The sequence below is a fragment of the Rhamphochromis longiceps genome, linkage group LG4 (assembly GCF_057381845.1).
Source record: "Rhamphochromis longiceps isolate RC_006_pf linkage group LG4, R_longiceps_female_GT1.1, whole genome shotgun sequence".
NCBI lineage: Eukaryota > Metazoa > Chordata > Actinopteri > Cichliformes > Cichlidae > Rhamphochromis > Rhamphochromis longiceps.
The window spans coordinates 36,262,819-36,285,047 of NC_140560.1; the positions used below are offsets into that span (position 1 = coordinate 36,262,819).

At 41.9% G+C, this 22,229-nt stretch overlaps 2 protein-coding genes across 2 annotated transcripts in view; one reads left to right on the plus strand and one right to left on the minus strand.

Annotated features, from left to right (window-relative positions):
* LOC146672232 (uncharacterized) overlaps nucleotides 1-5,926 on the minus strand; it is a 33,490-nt gene extending 27,564 nt beyond the window's left edge. Inside the window, exons 1-4 of the mRNA XM_085404767.1 lie at nucleotides 5,667-5,926; nucleotides 4,856-5,026; nucleotides 3,218-3,374; nucleotides 711-738 (exon numbers count right to left, since the gene is read on the minus strand). Coding sequence (XP_085260893.1) covers nucleotides 711-738; nucleotides 3,218-3,374; nucleotides 4,856-5,026; nucleotides 5,667-5,822 — 512 coding nt within the window. The 5' untranslated portion in view covers nucleotides 5,823-5,926. The remainder of the gene's footprint in view (nucleotides 1-710; nucleotides 739-3,217; nucleotides 3,375-4,855; nucleotides 5,027-5,666) is intronic.
* Nucleotides 5,927-9,553: 3,627 nt separating this feature from the next.
* Nucleotides 9,554-16,553, plus strand: hoatz (HOATZ cilia and flagella associated protein). Its single transcript, XM_085404770.1, has one exon. It carries the CDS (start codon nucleotides 10,292-10,294, stop codon nucleotides 10,754-10,756), a length of 465 nt encoding a protein of 154 aa, XP_085260896.1. The 5' UTR covers nucleotides 9,554-10,291; the 3' UTR covers nucleotides 10,757-16,553.
* The last annotated feature ends 5,676 nt before the right edge of the window (nucleotides 16,554-22,229 follow it).

Here is a 22,229-nt window from a genome sequence, read left to right on the forward strand (position 1 = left end):
ACTTGAAGATGTTTCACCTTTCGTCCAAGAAGCTTTTTCAGTTCTAAGAGCGATTGGTGGAGAGTCACAGACTTTAAGCCCGACGGGAGTGCTCTCAGAGCATGTCTAAAGACATCCAGATGCTTTTCTTTCCAAACTCCTTAGACTCCCCATTTTTATGTTTTTACATTGTTTTACAGCAAAAGATCCCATTTTTGACCAGAACCACCCTCTCAGATGTAAATACCTGTTGTTTTCTTTGTCTTTGTGTAAATAAATGACATTTTGAAACTCCTATTCTGATAATGTTTTATGGGCCCCCAAAATTAAAACGGTAAACAAGAAAATAGTGAGAATATTAAACAGGGCATCGTCGTTTGATTTGTTTTTCTTAGTGTAAAGTGGACCTTTATGACATCCCTAAAACGGCCATCTCTGGCACAGAGGCCCCGCCCACCTGCCGTTTAAACTTTGCTTGCGAGGGGCAGCCAATCAGGAGAAAAGATAAGAAGCTTAAACAGCTTGTTTCAGACAGAATATCTGATCTGACAGCATCACTGAGGCCCAGTGTAAGAATAATTAAGCTTATTTTGAACTCTGAGTCATGCAAAGCTGCTCTGGTCTAAATAGATGGAGCTGGAAATGAGGTGAACTGGTCCAGTTAAAGGTTTGGGTAACAAACTGGTGGTATGTGTCTGTGAAAAGGTCAAGTGCTGTCTGTTTTGACTCACGTGCAGAGAATAGACTGATCCTCGCGGTCTGTGGAGAGAGAGAGAGAGAGAGAGACATAATGTGACACTGAACTCGTCAAACTCCAAACACTTGGACACGAGAGCGAAAGAGATCTCGCTCACTGGGAGATTAGCCTCCATCACTCATATCCTCTAAAAATAGCAGGTGGATGCAGGACTCCGTCACTGTAATCTCGTCTCACTGCTCCATGTATGGCCATCCTGGAGCTCAGTGGAAAGTATGGAGCTGCTCTGAGGTCACCGGCGGACCAAACGGAGGCCAGACGGCACGCTCCGAGGCTTCAGTCGAGGTTGCTCAACGCCATCGCTCACCTCTGAGAAAGAGCTGTGATGTGACTGTTTGTGGCTGCTTCATGTTTTGTACAGCAGCGTCAGAAGCAGCAGGACTTATGGGACTGAATGTGTTTTCATATTTGTGGGGGGAGATGGGGGCATCTGGGGATAGTGATGGTCGATCTGAGGGGACAGGATGAGTGTTTGTGTATTCATCTGATACACACCAGCCTCATGTGTCTTGAAAACATAAACACTCTTACATCAAAAGTCATAAAACACATGATAAATGCAGCATTTAGTGGAGAGAGTATGTCATTAGAGAAAAGGGTGGCCGTGCAAAATCCTGTGAGAGGTCTGCCCGGGAGTCAAACGTCTGACCAGCGTGCTGCGATTTAAAAGTCAGTTTGTGTGTTGGCTGATGATGCAGAGTGGATGAGCAGGACTTATCCGCTTATCCAACTCGGGGTCATGGGGGTGGGATGGTGCCTATCCCAGGTGCCACAGGGTAAAAGGTGTTGTACATCCCAGATGTGAAACCAACCACACACTCTCACATTTACACCCAATCAAAAGTCACGTCTCTGGACACAGAGAGGCCCACAGGCTCAAACCAGCACGCTTCTGAATCTGACAAGTGTTTCAAAGAAAGCATGTTAGCATGATCCAGCTCCTCTGACTTCCCCGGTCCAGGTGAAGCCAGGTGAAGCCAGGTGAAGCCAGGTGGGCTTTCTCAGTGCTGCTGACTCCCAGTGCTTCAGACTGGGGGTGCCAAACATGCAGAACCACAGAGTCCAATCCAACCCACACTGGAGGGTTGAAAGTGTGGAAATTTTACGACAGTCATTATTCTGAGGGTAACGTTTCTACACAGGAATGAAAACACAAAGAAAGTGAAAAGTTCTTTGCACATGAAGGTTTTGTGCCTTCATAGATGCCGTAAACTGTACGGGAACGGTAGGTTCAATGAAGGTGGGAAAACAGAGACACGTTGTTTCTCCCCAAAGGGAGGGAGTATGTCACCGCTCCATTTGTCTGGTTGTTAGCAGTCTAGATGTAACTGTCATATTCCATGTGATGGTAGAGACCAATAACAGCTGGAGTGGATTTAATTTAGGTGAAAATCTGGTCGAAGTCACACCAAACATCTTCCAACTGTACAACATACTGGAGCTTGGGGGACATGAGTACCTAGGGTGGCTGAGCGTTTGACCTTGACTTTCACTGTTAGCTCCCAAGGTCAAAGTTGACCTTGTAAAAAATTTCAAGAAATCTTATCAAGTAATATATCATATGAGAGAGCATGGACAGAGCTCTATAACACACCGTTTATCAGTGCGATGCACAGGTAAACAGGGGGAGTGCCATCCACACATTGTCTGCAGGTCCCCAACTTCCTCACACTCTTCTGGTCACACACCCAAACCACCTCATCTGATTCCTTTGCAAGTGCTGCTTACATCTTATATCTGTGATCTCATTCTTTTAGTCACGACACAGAGGTCCTGCTCACAGGTGAAGGCAAGAAGATGGATCCTCAGCTTTACTTTCACCCTCATCTCTCTCTTTGCTTACAGTTTCCATGCCTCCTAAAGTCCCGTGGCACACCTGGACTTGGCTCAAAATATGTGCTTTGGACTCACTGGTGCACCTGTTCAGGTCACCAGCAGTGAAACACCTTCCAGGTTTGAAGTGGCTCAGGTTAACGGTTGTTGGGACAGGTGAAGAACAGTTGGATGGATAAAAATGTTTTTGTTATCATCACAGAGCCTCTAAGGAGATCTGTATCTTTATATTTACTATAAAACTGGTCACTTATGTGCTAAAATATTGAAATATTCATAATTCAGCATCTTATTTACAAATTTTAAAGGTAATTTTGGTTAAAAAAAAGTTTTCTACGATGTGAAATATTGTCATTTATTTACCTGAGTGCATTTCCCACCTGTCGTTTACTTCTCGATGGTCTAACTTTAATCCGTCTGTACATATAAACTTGACTAAATTCTTTGATTTTCAGTCATCTGGGAACATCTTTGATATTTCCAGTGATGCTGATGGACATGTTTGTTGGTTTGAGATAAAAAAAAAGTATTTAAATACTTTCTGTATCAAACACAAAGTTTGTAGCTGCTTTTCTTGGACTCTTGATAAGAACAACAGTCGTGTGCGTTTTACCGTGTGATCTGTTGTCTGTGCATGCAGACAGTTACCCTGCATCATGTTCCTGTAGGCGTTGTCCGTGATGGAGTAGATGTGCGGTGGAACCTCGTGGCGTTTCTTGCCCTTGTACATCTCGATGATCTTCTCAGAGTAGATGGGCAGCATCTTGTAGGGGTTCACCACCACGCAGAAGAGGCCCGAGTACGTCTGTGGAGGGACGAAACATCACTTTATCACCACGCCGGAGCTGCCAGCTCATTCTGACGTCTGTTTTCTACTCGAGTTTTTAAAATGTTAAGACATCGCCCAGTAAACTGGTGCTTTGATATCTGATTACTCACGCACAGCAGGAATAAGGAAGGTTATCTTATGCTGTACATGCAGATTTTAGTACTCCTGTAATAGTTCATGAACAGGTGTGTGCTCCTAATAATGGGAGTCATCGTGTTTGACAGGTCACACTTCCAAAGTAAAAGTGTTGTTTCAGCTGTGGCTCAGTTTCAGGTGTGTTCTGCTTCCTTCTTCCAGCTCCTGTCTGATTGTTTGACTCCTCCCACCTTCTTAAGGGACTGGCCACACCTCGACTGGGTGCATTCAAGATCAAAACAGTGTGAACTGTTGAACTGGCGCCTCGCTCTTTTCATGCACGAGCAGGTTCATGTGCTTTATTAACCTGTGACTATAAGAACTTCCACCTCGTTGACATGTTTAAAAGTCAAGACTATAAATTAATTTTCGTTATAAACTGTTTCCTGACTGCTTCTTGTTGCTGCTTCGTCTTTTATAACAATAAAGTTTCATTCAGTTTGTTTTACAGCAAATAGAGACAAAATAATAAAGCAGCCTTAGAGTCAAATGATGGGATTAATTATATTGATACATGGTAAGAATGAATGTAATCTGTGTGAATCAATGCCCTGTTTTGTCTAATCTGATGGCTTTAATGATTAAAACAAGATTATTTTGCTTCTGAATATATTTAAACCTAATCACACGCTTCCTTTCTAACCACAACATTATAGAGAAAACTTCACATTGCTGCATTAATTCAAACTGCACAGGCCCTGCAGCTCGTTCTCTTAATAATCCAACTTTAGGTTGAACAATAGCGGTGGCTCGAGTTAACGTCAGAGATGGTTTTAGCTGCTCTGAAGTCCTCTGCTCATATAAGGACTGGAGGAACTGGACCTCCTAACTCTCGGGGATCTGCACAGTGGTCTGTATGAGATGCATGAGCTCGGATTCAAATTTTTACATGCAGTACCTTATTAGTCTTTGAAAGACTGACTAAAATAATACAAACATAAGCTGCTGATCTTTCCAGTACATCAGTCCTTAAACGAGGACTTTCCACCTGAACGTTAAGTCTCTTCAGCCTCTGAGTTTATGAGGGGCCCTCAGCTCTCCTGTCTCCCGCTGACTTTGTCTTTACTGCAGTTTTCTTTACGTAAAACCTTACAGCACATTCAGGTTAACACCTGATTCTTTCAATTTGTCTTCAACATAGGGGGGCAAAGTTTTCACTTTAGTTCTATAAACACAGACCTGTGTGGTTTTTATAGAACAAACTTCCTTTTTAATGTAATTTAAACACAGTTTCTAACAAAGAGACTTAAAATCATGGGTGTAAGTTTGACTTGAGCACCAGATAAATCAGGCGCCAGGTGATCATTGAGTGTTTTCCTCACATAGATCAGGCTGGAGAAGTATCTCTCGCGCAGGTTGTGCAGGACGGAGGCTTCGTTGAGGAAGGTGAGGGCGGCCATGTCCTCCACCTTGCTGAATTTGGGCGGGTTCATCTTCTGGATGTCGTCTTTGTTCACCGTCACCTTCTGACCGTTGGAGAGCTCCACCAGCACCTGCAGAGCAGCGGCAGGTATTCAGCACAAAAATTCAAATATCACATCGCCTGACAAACCAAACAACCGTGTTGGTGTCCTGCACATCTGTGTCATTCAGAGGAAACAGGTTTGAGAACAGGTGAGAGAAAACTAAAAAAGACAACGAAGAGAAGAAAATCTCACAAGAAAATTAAAAATGTTGAAATTCTACATTTAATTTATCTCAAGTTTATTTTTTAATCTTTGAAAAGTAATTTCTGAAGTTTTACACGCGAGGAAGTAATGTCTGTAACCGCTGCGTCTCATGTTCGTCCATAACAAAACAATTCCCATAGAGTATTCTGGAATATATGGAAGCTTTTCCATTTGTTCTTGTGTTTACTCAGTTTGCAGAAAGCGGTCCCGTACTGAAGTGCCAGGTTAAATTTAATTAAAGAGTTTAAGGGTAAAACTCTGTTAAAAGACCAGAATCACTGTTACTCTCTTCATAAAGTAACAAAGTAACAAAGACAAACAGTTGGTGTAAATGTTTATCTGCAAGCTGCTTTGCAACCCCACTCTGCTTCAGCTCCTTCTTTTCACGCTGTTTCTGACTTAATCAACATCATATTTGTGTTTCCTGATGGCTCCTGTCAATCATTCTTGTTTCCATGCATACCTGGTCACCCTTCTCCTCCTTGATGCTCGCCGGCTCGAAGCCCTCCCTCTCTGATGGCACCCACACCATCTTTTTAGCTGCCCAGTCGGCCTGGGCCACGCCGCTGTTGCGGAAGTCGTTTTCCAGGAAGAGGTACTTGTCGTCGGTGTCGGCCATGTTGGCGGTCGGATCGACCTGCGGGTCAGCAGCGGCGGGATCGGAGTCTAACGCTGGTGGTTCGGAGGCAGTGACGCTGACGTTTGAATCGTCGATTGGGACCGGCTCAGCCTCTGATATGTGAGTTGATTTGACCTCTGACCTGCTGACAAATCAAAAATGTGAATTAAAAAAGACACTTTTTCTTTCTCTGCTTTTTTATATTCACTGCAGTTTTAATTTTGCCTTATTGTACTCATAAACCTGCCATTTATCTATTTTTATGCTGCTACAGGTTCAGGCTGCAGGATGATTTCCCATGATGCACTGAGGACCTCTTTTCACTCCCCACGTGTTCACATTTTTAGATCTATTAGCTTATGTCTTTGCTCCCATAATTGTTTCTGTGTCTCTCTGTTCCTCTTCTCAGACCCCTCCCTGAGCCTGGTTCTGCTGGAAGTGTCTTCCTGTTAAAAAGAAGTTCTTCTTTCCCGCAGTTGCCAAGTGCTGCTCATAAGGGGTTGATCTAATTGCTGGAGTTTTCTCTGTAATATTACATGGTACTTACCTTACAGCACATGCTTCATATCATTGGCCTTTTGCAAATTTTATTCCATTCTGCACTTTGCTTACAGGATCGTACCTGTGCTCACCTGCATGCCAAAAAGCTATCTAATGCATTACAGAAAAAAAGGAAAAGCTGATGCTGAAAACAGATTCAGTAGAGTTCTGTGTATCCACTCACCCATAACTGAGATTGTCTTCAATCGAGCCCAAAGTCAGTGTTACGACACTCTAAAGGAAAGCTTTTATCGGCATCCAGTTTCATCCCAGAAGGTTGGACAGTTTAGTACATGTAAATTACAACATTTATTTTGTTTCCCTGAAACTTCCTACACACCCCCTGAGCTCATTATTTTTGTTTTTATATCAGGATGCTCTTGGTTTTATTACATCAGATGATGAGTAGCTGTCATATACAGGCTTGTGTGGAATCTTATAAAACTGTAATTAGAGTGAATTATTTTGCATATAGAGGCTAATCTGGTGGTTTTGTTGAGCCCAGTGCATCCCACTAACAGCCCAGAGTCATAGCATAAAGAACGGGTGCTCTATAAAAGAAAAATGAGTTTCAAACTCCCAAATTCAAAAACAGCAGCTCACAACTTAAAAAAAAAATTTATAAATCCATCTCCTGGTTTCTCCATAGTTTTCCACCTGCCAGCACCAGGACTCACAGCAGTGTGTGCGTTGCAGATAATTATGTTTCCAACACAAGATTCATATTTTATATTTTGGGAGTAAAAAAGACCAATTTTTAAAGAAAAAGACCTTGTTGGAGGCATTTTTTCCCATACGGACTACTGTTGATGTGTTTTTGTTTTTTTCATGCCTTTACTGAACAGGACAAATGCATAACTTGTTCAGTTTTCTGAAGGAAAAAACTACGCCTACGCCTTCAGCGCAACTTGATTTAAAGACCAAACTATTTTGTAGCACAGTCTCACACAGCATCAAGCAGAGGAGGAGAAATAAAAGCATCTTTCTCACTGACTTCTGAAACCTTTCAGGGGCACATAAAGGCTAAGAAGTGATGAAGACGCGCCAGCATCAATAAAACTGACTCATTAGCTCATTTTTCTGCCTCACACTTCCTCCATCTGTGCCTCCAACTGCTGCCTTTGCATCTCACAGCTCATTTACATCCACTTTCAGTGAACTGTCTCACAGATTACATCTGATAAATAAATGCCATATTTCCCTAAAGTTTGCATACAGCTACTTACTCACTTATCCTCGTCTGTGCCTCTGCGTGCAGGTCACAAGGCTGCTCTGACCTCCCATTGAACAGCAGGCAATAAAATATGAAAAGCAGCACACAGATAACCCCGAGTATCAAACAAGTGAGCTGCCATGCTGGAATGCCCATGTTTGGCTAACCATTTGCTCCTGGTAGCTTGGTAGCCCAAAGAGGGATGCTAGGGACTTAGCAGGCATACTACCTTATAAGGTGCAGCTCATGTGTCCAGCCAAGCTTACCGTTTACACCAAAATGGTGACATGTCAGGGGGGAGCATCCATGTGTGGCTACTGGCACACGGGCTATGCAGAGCAGGTGAAATCAGCATCCTGCATCATTTCTGACACTTTTCACAGTTTAAACTGAGAACAGGTCAGCCTGGAATTATTGTTAATGACGAATAACGGATTCAGGGTCATGCAGAAGGCCATTAGTTCCTAATTACACCTCATAAAATAGAACATTTCTTTTGTCTTGACACAAAATAGCCACCTGTTGGAGATTCATCTACTGAACATTACACATTTCTGCAAGTTTAGATGCATCCACACAGGCTCTAACTCACTGAGCAAGGCAGCAGCTGTAGGTTGGCATCAAAACTGTGGGAGTATTAAAATTAAAATTAAAATTAAAGCGCTGTACTCACCGTTCAGGGCTTCAGTCCTCAGTGCAGGATGCAGGCTGAGCTCCAGGGAAATGAGACTCTCATGTCAGGTAAATGAAGTGATGGTGATGATGAGGATGAAGATGAAGATGATGTCCTTCCTCCTCCCCTGGCATTTAAATCAGCCGCGATACCTGGGGGTGGAGCCCTTGGGCTCCTGCCTACCTCCTATCCAAAGTTAGCAGCAGGTCTTCATTCAGCCAATCAAACGAGGTTCAGTCAGTCTGCCTTCAAATTAAGAGCCCACGGTTGTTCTGGCTCAGCTTGATGACATGTATCTGCTAAAGTGATAACAAAATTGAGTTGGTTATTACACAGAGGTGCTGGAAAGTGCCTACATTTCAGGATTTTTCAGCACTTCCTTGTTTTGTGCCGACAACACACTGGGAATCCATAAATTAAGCTGTTAAAACTAACAATATAGAAAGTATAGAAACTTGGCTTCACATTAGTATGTTGCACACATGACCAATAACCAGTGTTATTAAATGATCCTCAAACTCTGCTCCTCTACCTGCATTTTCTTGTACGTGACAGGCTTCTTTTACACTGACTGTACATAAAAGATGGACATGGTCTCTATGACGCCTGGGTTGTTTTTTCAGAAGCCCGGGTGTGTCAAATGTCTGCCTCCGCCTCTGCTTCACCCATTGGTTTTGAACTCCTTCATGTCACAGATAGGCCACGCCCCCAATAATGCAAACTTTAAACCTTCATGCAATTTAAGCAGGTGAGTTATACAAACATTCTTCCTTGTATATCGGTTAAGATAGAGACCAAAATTGTTTTATTTCAGGCAGTAAACATTTTTATTTCTGCTGTAAAGTTTCAACACATGAGTCTGCAGGAACTCAGGAGTCTCCAGTGGACATTAGAGGAACTGCAGGTTTCGTCTTCTTAAAAAAACAATGTTTTCATCCCACTCTTTTTGTCAGAAACTCCGAGATTAAGCTTTTATGAGAATCACAAATTTAAAAACACCTTATTAGATCAAACTGAATAAAAGTCCATAAAATATTTTAAACTGGCTCCACACCTGAAACCCTTCTCTGTGTAAACTTAGGTCATTCACACAGTTTAAAATCATGCAAATCATTAAGTTTTATTGACGTTTTAAACAGTGTCTCAAATTTAAATAGCAGACACATCTGGGCTAGTTTTAGCACTGATGGCTCAGTTACATGTCATGTAGTCCAGACAAGTGTCAAAGGTCACGAGGAGAGAATAACTACGGGTTACAGCAATCGTAGTGTGACCCGGACGTGCAGACATAAAAAACAAGTCTCCATCTTTGTTCTTAAAACAAAACAACTAAAATAAAATGATTATTGTGTCCGAATCTGTTTCTCAATAATGCCATCATTTTACTTTTCTTTGCTTTTTCTTTGCTTCATGAAAGTCCAAATTCAATCCTTGCCAGACTATTTCAGTTCTTATTCATTTATTTAGATCATTTATTTTCATTATGATTATAGTTTAAGGAAATCCACTTTATGAAAAAGACAAATTCCTGGATTTTTCCTGGATATCCATCCTTTGGCAAGCCCTATTTTTAACCAGTTTTATTAACTGGGGTTTCATTTAATTAAGCTTAATTGACATTTTTGTTTATCAGATGGTCAGAAACATTAAGAATGGCTCAAAAGAGAGCGCCAAAACATAATAATAATTAGGCTACTGTATGTGATCAGGAAGGTTTATGTGCACAGTCAACTCTAGTCTGCAGCAACTGAAACAGTTTTGTGAATTTTACTCGATAAAAGCTTAAATCCATGAGATTAAGTGATGGGCTGTCACTGTGTTTTTTCCTCTTCTAAAAATTGGCACTGACAGACAAAAGCGACTGAAATGATTACATTAATCCTGCTTTTGAATTTATTTTGAAGGCTTACGCGCGTCAAGAAAATCTTGACTCCTGCTGGCTTGCCGTAGTCTATTTCCATGGTGACAACAGTAAACAAGAGCGCCGTTATCTGTTTAAATTAAAAGTTTCTCTGTTTCTCGGTTTCTGGCCCGAAGGCTCAAATGTCCGTTCAGGCGGATCCTCCGGAGCAGGAGGAGACTGATCTGCTCTTCATCGTGTTTGAAGGATCCTCCCCGGAGGATGTGTCCCACGCCAGGCAGCTGTGGAGCTCCCTGGCCCTGCTGCCGCCGCTGGAGTCGCGGCTGGTGTCGGCGGATATCCGCCAGAGGCTGCCGGTGTCTCGGCCGCAGCGCAGCGGCAGCACCGCCGCCGGTCCCGCTCCGGAGCCGCAAAGAGTCCCCGATCCCCGGCAGAGGCAGGAGGAGAGGCAGCGGTACGCGGCCATGGGGGACCAGAGGAAGGAGATCCTGGCTCTGCTGAGGAGGCAGAGGGAGCGGAGGATCCAGAAGGAGCTGCTCTCTGTGGCCTTCAAGCCCAAAGGGAAAGTCGGCAGAGAAAACATAGGAAAAGAAAAGCCTGAGGAGAACTCTGAGGAGGACAGGGAGCTGGTCAGGCAGCTTCAGTAGGAGGGAACTGGGAGTGTAGAGAGGAGCAGGTGTGTTTGAGATAAACTGCAGGATTAGTTTAAAGTGTTCAGACAACAAAACGTCTCTCACACACACTGCCTTAATATATCAAAACCAGTTTATCCATATGACTGCTTCAGTATGGGCACACTGTGGGAAAAACAGATATGTAAAGCAGTGTAAAAAAAAAGTATTATAAAGGGGAGCCAAACAGCTCTGGTGGCGACTAAATAATATTTTAAATACTGATCTGCTGATGATCCTGTAGAACAACCGGAAGTCACAAAAAATGGGACTAAAGTGGTTAAAAATTAAATGAGGGAGACCAGTTTCCTGTTTCTTTTTCTAAAGAATGCACTTCTGTAAATATAGTTATATAATATTAAATAACATTACATTATGCAATAAAAGCTGCTATCCTAATTACAGTTTTTTCTGAATGCTTAAACCCTAACTGTGATTCCTGTAGCACAATCTCTAAAACTATTCAGACTTATAGCAAAACCACTCACTGAGTTTGCAAAACTAAAAGCACAAAAACTGCTTTGCACTCAGTTTGCAATTTTGTAACACACACTTTGCAAAACTGTAGGCACAATTCACTGCACAACACTCAATTACCAAATTTCCAACACACTCCTAGCAAAAGTATACACATGTATGGCTATCATTAACACTAATTTGCCAACTGTCTGGCACACTTTCACATGTGAAAACTTCTTTAGATAATTAGTTCACTTTGCAATCAGCCTAAGCACTATAATACAGGTAAGCTGTGTTTGCGGAGTACAATGGAGGGAGCAGAAAGAGTGAGAAGAAGAGGAGGCCGAGGAAGAGGACGTGGAGGTGAAGAAGTAGGATGAAGAGGACGACAAGGACAAGGAGGAGCAAGAGGAAGACGAGGAGGGGGGAGAGGAAGGGTAGGAAGAGTAAGAAATAGAATTGCTGATGACATCAGAGCTACAATAGTGGACCATGTAATCTACCGTGGAATGACCCTGAGGGTAGCTGGCCAACAGGTCCAGCCTAACTCGAGCCGCTACACTGTAGCAAGCACCATAAGGACATCTTGAAATGAGAATCGGTTAGTACAGTCACTTCGCACAAAGATTTGTAGCACTGCCATATGCCAATGAGAAACACACCAACACCATTGATGTAAAAATACTGAAATTGTTACTTTACAGAGTTGCTAGATGACCAGATGCTGGGGCAGAGGAAGCATGTTCACTGCAGACCAAGTAACCCATATAGTCATTATGGCGATTGCAAATAATCCTATACTTGGAAATAAACACTTGTGTTTGTTTTGATGTGTTTGAATAAACACCAGTACTTGAAGTTTGGATCCCTCTATGCTTATGGATCTATGACAGCAGTATGAGCTCAAACTGACATAGCCTACCTTGTGCACAGGGAAAGCAAAAGCCAGATGTGTTTTGTATTCATACCATCAGTGTGCAGTTGGCGCATTGTGTGCTTAGTAGATGATGGCTTGTGTGTACTGTTTGATACGGAAACACCATTTTTACGAAGGTGTGAAGAGTTAGTCTAGCTGTGTTTGCTTTTGCAAGAGAACTACAATGTTTTGATTATTGGTTGACAGGTTTTCTTATTTGTGTGAAGAGTTTTGCAAAATTAGCCAATAGTTACAATAAATGTGCTTAAGCAATCAGAAAAAACTGTAAATGGTTCAGGTCATGTCTTCTGTTCTATTACAGGTGTTCCTCAGGGATCCATTCTGGGACCTCGTTAATTCACTGGGCTGATAACATTTTAAAGTATATCTGGCCATTAAAATGTTTCTTTTTTGTTTAACTAAAAAAATGAACCACATTACATTTATATGCAAAGACGATGCTTTATAGGCCACAATATTTTTGAGTAGTCACCAGCAGCCCATCTAAGTTTAGGGGGTGAGTGTTCGATTAACATCCACTGCTGTTTGAAGAATTTTGAAGAATATAGATATTTCCACCCAACAGCATCACTTTCATTGAAGAGACATGCCATACCACACACTTTTACAAGTTTTATAAGGTTGTATGATCTAAGTCTTACCAGGTTTTATTTAAAATTTAAAACACACTCTTTATTGGAAAGGTAACAACCTCTGCTTTCTAAAAATATTCCTAAATGTCACGGACAAAAATAAAACCCATTTATTCTGCTGATGAGCTGCTGGGTCATAAGAAACTATATCTGCTAATTAGCTTCACACAGAGAACAGATGAGGCGTGTTTTGTAGTTTTAATCTGATTTTTTATGTAAATAAGAATAATCTGATTGTGTTTGGAGTGTTAGACTGATACTGGTGTCAGACACAGCGTACACAGCAGTTTGCTTCAAACAGCATTACATAATGTGATGTGAAGCCTGTGTGGATATTCAAATTCCAAATGTCCAGTGGAGAAGGGCCGACCATAATAGGATAAGAAGAGTCCTGCTGACTGTTGACTTGAGCTAATTTGGTTAAAGTTTTCAAAGCGCACAGAAGCCCATCGCCTACAAACACTCTTTAACCTCTCAAACCCAGATTGTGAGAGTAAGTCACTCTTAAGTGACTCTAAAGTGATCCTCCACTCAAAATCCAAGTATCCGAGTATCAATAATGCCCTTCAGCGCTGGCTATAATAAGAACGTCACTAGTACCTCTCCTAATGATCATTTCTTTTATGGCATTGTTGAAACTTTAATATTGGATGCTGTGGAGATCCTAATGTGACCCAATCTTACCATAACCTTTGACAGAAGTTCGGTAAGGGCTTTATTGCTTTATTACTTCTTCTTATGTCCTATTATTGGATTGTCAGTCATCTGTGAAGTACTTTGAAGTTCACCAACCTGCTTGAAAGGTGCTTACAAGTATGATTCATTATTTATCAAAGAGACCATTATGAACATCAACAGGCTCTGTATAATAGCTCACACAGAGTTTATATTAGATATGTGAGGTTTCAAAAACACTTCTCCTCTTAGGCTACGTTCACACTGCAGGTGAAAGCGCATCAAATCCGATTTTTTTGACCCTATGCGACCATCTATCCGATCATGGTATGACAGTGTGAACGGCACAAATCCGATATTTTCAAATCCGATCTGGTTCACTTTCATATGTGGCACTGAATCCGATACATATCCGATGTTTCAGAAAGCGACTGCTGTTTGATGGTCAAGTCGCATTAAATCCGTCTTTTACGTCACTGACACAAGACAGACGCTAATTATCAGCACTGGAGAAGACATCGTGAACGCTTTCTGGCCATCCAGTGAAACTGTTGGGAAGACAACGTGAACATTTTATTTGTACTGTATAATCTGCAGATTCTGACAGAAATCTACAGCTATCCTTTGAAGCAGCGCTCCTCTAAAACAGCAATAAGGATCATTATTAGGTTATTTACATTATTATGTAGATAACAAAATAACTTAAAGCAAAAATTGGGAAACGTGAAGTCCGAAGTCTTTATATTAAGGCCATCAGTCAAACAATACTGTTTGCTCTGGGTCTAAACAGAGCGCGTTGTGTGTGACGTCTTCTTTTGCGCATGCGGCCGCTTTGAGCGTTCACACTAGAGCGCGTTCGCATTTTATCTGTAGTGTGAACGAGCAGACAAAAAAATCGGATTTGATCAAAAAATCGGAATTGAGCATTAAGACCTGCAGAGTGAACGTAGCCTTATAGTGTGCTGTAAATTGAGAGAACCAATCCCATTTGGATTATGAGTGATAATGCCAGGACCATCCAATCAGACCTACTTTGGGCTGCGACTCTGTGAACGGTCCGACATCTTCCTCCTTGAGATTTGGACAGCCTTAATTTGGAACACCTGCCAGTTTGTCCCGTTCAGCCGCGGCCTGTCTGAGAGCACAGTTACGTCGGTAATTGCACTCAGATCTGTCTCCTGTCATCATCGTGGTCTGAAAACACTGTGATACTCACCTGGAGGTTCAAAATAGAACTTCTCCAAACCCGTGCTTGATGTCATAGTGGCTGTGTCCATCTTTTATGTACAGTCTATAACATGGGTGGAGGAACTCTTGGGCTTGAGGGCCGGTGTTCTGCAGGTTTTAGATGTGTCCTTGATCCAACACAGCTAGTTGAAATGGCTAAATGACCTCGTCAACATGTCCTGAGGTTCTCCAGAGGCCTGCTAATGAACTAATCATTTGATTCAGGTGTGTTGACCCAGGGTGAGATCTAAAACCAGCAGGACACCGGCCCAGGACAGTTCCCCACCCCTGGTCTATAAGACTACCTTTTTGAAGCCTTTGTCATCGTCATCTTGGTATTTGAATAAAAGCTTAGAGCTGTCGAGTTATCAGCTCATGCTAGAAGTGGTTATCTCGGTGGATCTCTGTCTCCTGACAAAGCATGAAACAGTCGCGTAAAAGTAATGTGTGCATAAACTGACATGTTTTACTTTGGTTTTTAACCTTCAGTACGCCACGAGTCTGCAGCACGTCTGTTTTCAAACCACCTCAGAGCTTTAAAAAACAAGGCAGCTGCTGCTGTAGGAGTTTGTAGCTGAATGATTAGAATATGTTAAAGGTTTAAGTATTTATACACGTTTATGCGTTTTGATTAGGTTATTTTTATTTAGCTTGTTATTTAGTCTTATTTTTCTTTTGGTTGTTTAGTTGTTTTTGAGAAGGTAGAGAGGTACAGGACCAGCATGCACTAAAGAATCCATTTTTTTAGCAGTGCAAAGGATGAAATAAACCATAAATTCCCCTGATTTTATTTGAGTTCTTTTTCCTGCATACATTATTTGCTCATCATGCATCAGTGTCCTTTTAAATGGTGGTTTTTCAGTTTGAATGTGAGCAATAGCCACTATAGTTGCAGTTGAACAGTGTTGGTGCCAAACATTGAATGAAAATTAAATAAATCTGTGAACGAGAATCATAAACTGTGAAAGTAAGTGCATCTGTGTGGGACTTGCACTTATCTTTTCTTGTTTTTCTTTCCTACAGCTCAAATAATTGTTTTTTCAGAGATTCTTCTTTAAAGTTTAATACTTGGAAACTTGATTTAGGCAATGGTTTCAAATGTGATCTTTAACTTGAAAAGATTTCAGCAGCTGACGATTTAAAGATGATTTTAGAGGTGGTTGCAGTGACGACAATTCACCATAAGATGTCAGTAAAAGTTCATTTGTGGGAAATCTCCTGAGATGAAGCTGTTTATTTTCCGCACTGCAATCCCTCCGATGGTTATTTGTTTGCTCAGACTACTTTCACCCAAATAATTTATCACGGCACCCTGCAGCTCCGAGGCTGCCCGGTGGGTGATATCTCGGCTCAGCAGTCTCTCCTCTCTCAGGGCTGGAAAACAGATCGCTGTAATATCTGCCCGCCAGCTGTTGCCCGCTCTGTTTGCTGCATGCGCTTCATCACCGCTCTTATGAGACGCAGCTCTCTGAGGGAGTATTACGGTCAGTGGAAACTGATGTTCCTGATATTTACCTGACATTTCACACAGAGCCAGGAGACTCTGGGAGCTGATCTGCTGAAGCCCGGTGTGGGAAACATGTTGCTGAAAATCCAACTTCTTCTCTGTCAGGAGAAACTTCTTTAAAAATACATGAAGCTTTCATAAATTCTTAAATGCTGTAAACAGGATCTGTGGGCGAATCAAATGTTAAACCTTCTTTGTAAATATTTTCTGATGATCTGAATCAATGGTGTTTTATTCCCTGATGTCATTTCCTTTCTTTAAACATATTTCCCATAAATACTTAATACTACTATAATAAACCCCATTAAATGATGCAAATAAACATTTGTTACTCCATCTCAGTCCTTTATCCATCCATCCACTTTCTCTTATTTTCTCTTATCCTGACCTGGTCACCTGAGCAAGAATTCCCAGACCTCCCTTTTCTCAGCCACCTTCTCCAGCTTATCCAAGGGAACACCGAAGCGTTCCCAGGCCAGCTGAGAGTTGTAATCTCTTTAGCATGTCCTGAGTGTGCCTCGGGGCCTCCTCCCTGTGGGACATGCCCAAAACGCATCATTTTCAGATGCCCGAAACACCTCAACTGGCTCCTTTTGAGGTGGAGGAATAGCAGCTCTATTTCCACTGCTCATGCTCTTGTTTTTTCGGTGTCTACCCAGAGCTCGTGACCATGGGTGAGGGCAGGGACGTAGATCGACCGATAATTTGACAGCTTAGCTTTTATGCTCAGCTCTCTCTCCTCTCCAGTACCCTGGCGTAGAGAGGAGCCTGAGGAATGTAACCCCCTCCTGTAGTGGGATGGGAACACTACCCCAGTCTGCCAATCCAGAGGCACCGCCCCAGATCTCCGTGTTGTAGAGGCGCGTCAACCAGGACGGCCCTACAACAACCAGAACCTTTAGGAACTCAGGGCGAACCCACCCTCTGTGATGTCACCCATCACTGAGGTAGTTCAACAACTTTCTGACTATCTCACCTTTTATATGAGTCTGGTATTCCTACTGAAGATTACAGTTGTTAAAACTGCTAAAAGAAAGTATTATATATTCTTACTGTTATATTGTGGTCTGTTTTTATTGGCAGATAAATTCTTGTGATGAAAAAACCATTGCATGTAAAGTTTACATACATTCATCCTGGTGATGTAGTAGCTCATCCAGCTCGTGAGCCATCACCCTGTCCTCCTTTAGTCGGTCACTGTGTGCGGCTTTAAGCAAAGTCTACCTGATCGACACGGCAGGAGAGGCAGGGATTCAGAAACAGCAAAATTACAAGCTGTTAAACCAAAACAAAGCTGAAAGATGCTAAAAATCTTCATCAAGTTCTTTGGCTTATGTCTTCACTGAGCCCTCTCACTTGACATTTAGTCATTTGAGCCACTGCAAATATGAAATTATTGATCTATGCATCTTAAAATGTGACATATTTGCATATTTGGGAAGAAGAAAAAGAACTTTGAGTTCTCCTCAGACCTCCTCCACTGTCGGTGATGCATGCTGTGCTCATGCAGCCTCCAAATGGTGACATAAACCTCTTGTTTGGCACTAAGTGAGGTACAGCACAGTGTCAGTCCTTGGAGGATATCGTACATTAGATGCATATTTCTGTGCTGCCCCTGGGCCTAATGGGGCTTGATGATAGTAATGCTTCATCTCAAGGAGGACCTGCATTTTTAAGTGCATACAAACAAGCTGACTGCGTGACCTTCTCTGTTAATGACAGCGCAGCATTGCATAAGAGCTTTTAAACACTGCAGCGAGGTTGGATATACATCAGTGGGTGTTGTGTTGTGGGCATAAGTAATACAAATAAATTAGCTGCAGATGCTGGAAGTAGGTTATTTGTTTCCATTAGAAACAAGGAGGACTCATAATGAGACAATTTATTTTCAGCGAGGTCTACCCCGGTGATCGATGCCCTGTATTCTCATGAATTCATCTTGGCCTGGACTCAGTCTCACTCTGGGATTTCCAGGGAGTGATCAATATCCTTCCTATTGACAGTGACCTTGTCTGTGAGGTCACCCAGTGGATCTGTGTTTGGACCTCGAGCTTTCACAGAAAACGGATTAGACTGCATGTCTTCTTGGATTTCAGAGTTCAGTTCAGTCCAATTGCTCATCCCTTCCTGTGGCATGAGTCAGGAGACTGAAGTGTTCTCACTGTGGCAATAAACACTGTGAACAACTACCTTCTTCAGACAGCTTCCTCCTTTTGAGATGAGATCAAACAGAGACAAAGGAGGAAACTGGCTTTCAAAGTTTTCATTCAGTGCTGTTGTAATACACTGTTACATAAAAGCTAACATTTTCCAAGCATGTAGGTGCTTTAATACTTGAAATCCAGAGAGCAAGGTGGCACATTTAAGTGTGTAATGAACTAAAGTCCAATATTCAGCCTTTTTTTTTGGCTCAGTTTTGGTCTCCACCATCTTCTATCTGCGACTATTTAGCTGCTAACTCCTCCAGCTGTTCATTACCTTACATTTAGCTATGTTGAGCAGGTCGTTTACAGCAGCTTTCTGTGTAAACCGCTGCCCACTGCAGCTGAAAACAAAGACACGAACAGTGAAAAACCCAGGCGATAATTCTTTGGAGCATCACTGTGATTAGCTGCCCTGAGATTTGACGCTGTTGCGTTCACTGTCAGTTGTGGCCACTTTATGTTTAAGTGGTTGGTTAAAGTTATTTAACTGGATTAAATGTTGACCGGGCTGATGTAAAACACATTTAGCTGAAGAGCTTTAGTAACGTTTGAGCCACATCAGCAGTGTTTTACAGTTTGTCTCATCCATCTGAAACTACAGCCGATCAAACATCCCTGAGCAGCGAAGCAGTTTAGTGCAGCTCTGAGACGAATCAGGTGAATCCCAAAAGACATCTGAAAGTCAGAGAACAGCCGCGTGTTATGTTCTTTAAAAGTGGGACTAGTTTACAAACCTGCTACTTATCAACTGTAAAACATCCCACCGGCTGTGTAACCTTTATTGGAGAGGAGGCAGCTGTGTGTCACTTCATTTCCAGCTCAAACTCAGGGACGTGGCTTTGGAAAGCCAGCGCTGTGTCGCTGTGATTTGTGTGGCTCTACAGTTTACTGACCGTGAGGTTTATTTATGTATTTTTTATGCGTGCTCTGGTCTTGTATTACACAAACATGAACGTCATCAATGCTCTTCTCTAACAGAGCAAATGAAGCACTTCAGTGTCAGCATATGCAGGTCTGATCACACAACAGAAGCTTTGTGGCTATTCAGAACATCAGCTTATAATAATTATACTTATTATTTAGAAAAATATTCTCCTCTGTCCACACCTGCTCATCAAACCACAGCAGCAGCAGCAACAACAACAAAACTAAAAACAGGACTCTACAAATCAAGAGGTAACAAAAGGTAGGCGTGCAGGCTTACAAAAACCTCACAACAATAGGCAAAGTGTACTTACTTTAATTTTTATGCAGATAAAAACAACAGAAAATTAATTCCTAAAGATAAAAGTAGCAATTTTTGACCATTAGGGGGCAGAAATGCCACTTTTTACAGCCAGCAGATGGTGACATTTAAACATTTTATTACAACATCCAGTAGATACAGAAGAACACTGTAAGTCCAATATTGACCTTTCTTGGCAGTAAATATTGTTTTCCAGGCACACATGGCAGGTTATAACATCAAACCAAAGTAATCTGGTTTGATCTTATAATCGCGGATAGGTTTATACTGTTAGCAATCTGGGCATGTTGCTTGACAGCTCGTTCAAACTCGATAAACAAGTGTCTGCTGTAGTTAGATCTAGTTTCTACCAACTCCGTCTCATCTCTAAGGCTAGGCATATGTTCTGCATAAGGACCTGGAAAAGCTCATCCACGCCTTTGTGACCTCAAGGCTGGATTACTGCAACTCACTTTATTTTGGTCTTCATTCTGCCCTCCTTCATAGACTACAGACTGTCCAAAATGCTGCAGCACGCATTCTGACCAGAACTGGGAAGTTTGCCTGTATCACTCCTGTTCTAGCTGACCTGCATTGGCTACCCATAAAATACCGTATCCAATTTAAAATACTGCTGCTCACGTTTAAAATTACCAACAACACAGCACCGAGCTACCTTGAGGAACTCCTTAAATCGTATGTTCCTGCCAGAGCTCTACTCAGATCATCTACTCAGTTACTCCTGGTGCAGCCTAGATCTCGGCTGAAGTCTAGAGGTGACCGGGCGTTTGCCCTGGCTGCACCAGAGTTGTGGAATAACCTTCCGATTGTGATCCGGGCGTCTGATTCCATCCAATCTTTTAAATCACGGTTAAAAACCTATTTGTTTAATCTCGCCTTTCCTGCTTGTTAATGCTCGCACCTGACTTTTAGACTTACTCTATTTTTTCTTACACATTTTTTTTAAATGGCTTCTGCTTTTATTATGTTTTTATTTTGATATGCATTTTATATTACCCCTGTGTATTAGTGGCATTGACCTGTGAGTATATTTGATACTTTGCTAAAGCCTTATAATACTCGTGTTACTTCTCTTATGTTAAGCACTTTGGTATACCGCTGGTTTTTAAATGTGCTCTATAAATAAAGTTTGTTGTTGTTGTATACACCTCTGAAATGACTACACCTTGCATCATTTTGCAGATGTGACGTGCTGCATACAGGAATGATTTTGAAGATATCTCATACATCTGTTAGGTCAGTATATCCAGCTGTATGTGTCAAATTATCTTTCAGGATGTTTTAAAGAACTGGGTGGCAGCCAATTGTCTGTGTTGAAAAGCACAAAACACTAAAGTTCTTCTCTGAATCTCGGACCGTTTCACCTTCGGTTCTCCCAGCTGTGAGACATCTGGTGGTAATTCTGATGAGGCACGTCAGCCATCTTGAAAAAAACTGTTTTTATCACCTGTTCAGTATCACCTGTCTTAAATATGCTGAGTCTCAATTTGAAATGGAAATTGTCATACATGCTTATTTTTGTCATGCCTTGATTATTTTCATTTTTCACTGATAAATCCTCCCTGGATCACTTTCAAACGGTCTGCAGTGCTGTTGTAAGGTCCCAGGTGACACTGACGCTGTCTTAAACGCCTTAAGTTTCGGGTTCAGTTTAAGATTTTGGTGATTGCTTTCATGGTCAGGTTTTTTTCTAAATTTCTACAGTGATACAAAACAGTGGGGTCTCTGTGGTCAGCTGATCACTGCTCGTTAGCAGCACCTCGGTCCAGGTTAAGGACTAAGACAAATGAGGCTTTTGAGGAACTCACTCTGACTGGATTTAAGATCTGTGGACTTTGATACCTTTAAAAAAAGCTTAAAGGTACAGCTGTCTAATTTTTTAGGTTATTTGATAGAAAAAAACACTTTTGTAGTATTCAGACCTGCAGACTCAAGATATGATATTAATTACTAAGATGCAGCAGATTAGACACATAACCGTCCTGTTTCTGTGTGAGAGTTTATTCACTAGGTGTCAGAGTCCAACAAGTTACATCCACTTCAAAGATAGTTTCACTAACACTGGCTGACAGCCACCAGTGTCAGCTAACAACAGCTAAAAGGGCTCATAGCAACTAACTTTGGCTAACAGCGGCTAACAGAGGCAAAACAGTAGCACTTACCGACATAAAAGTTTAGCATGAGCTCAACAACTCACCTCAGTGTTGCCGTCATTGGACAAAAGTAAGAGGCTTCACTGGCTCATCGACACATATCAGACTCGTTTCACAGTAAACAGTGGACTGACAGCCTTCCACAGATAGTGACAAACCTCTGGGGCCGACATAGTCCGGAGTCACTTTGCTATCTGCGTACACTCACTACAGGTGAATGGCGAGAGTATCTCGTTTTAAGTTGATCTAATTCATTGCTAAATGCTAATTTTATTAAAAATATAGTCTGTACAAAACTGTTTACATGAAATCTACTGGCATCTACGAGTGAAACCTTTACACTCTGTTACATTAAGACCCACCTGTACAGGCTCACTTCAATTTAGATTTATTTATTGTTGCATCTTGC

Excerpts from the sequence above, each read along its gene's own strand:
- hoatz (XM_085404770.1), top strand. The coding sequence starts at position 10,292 with ATGTCCGTTCAGGCGGATCCTCCGGAGCAGGAGGAGACTGATCTGCTC.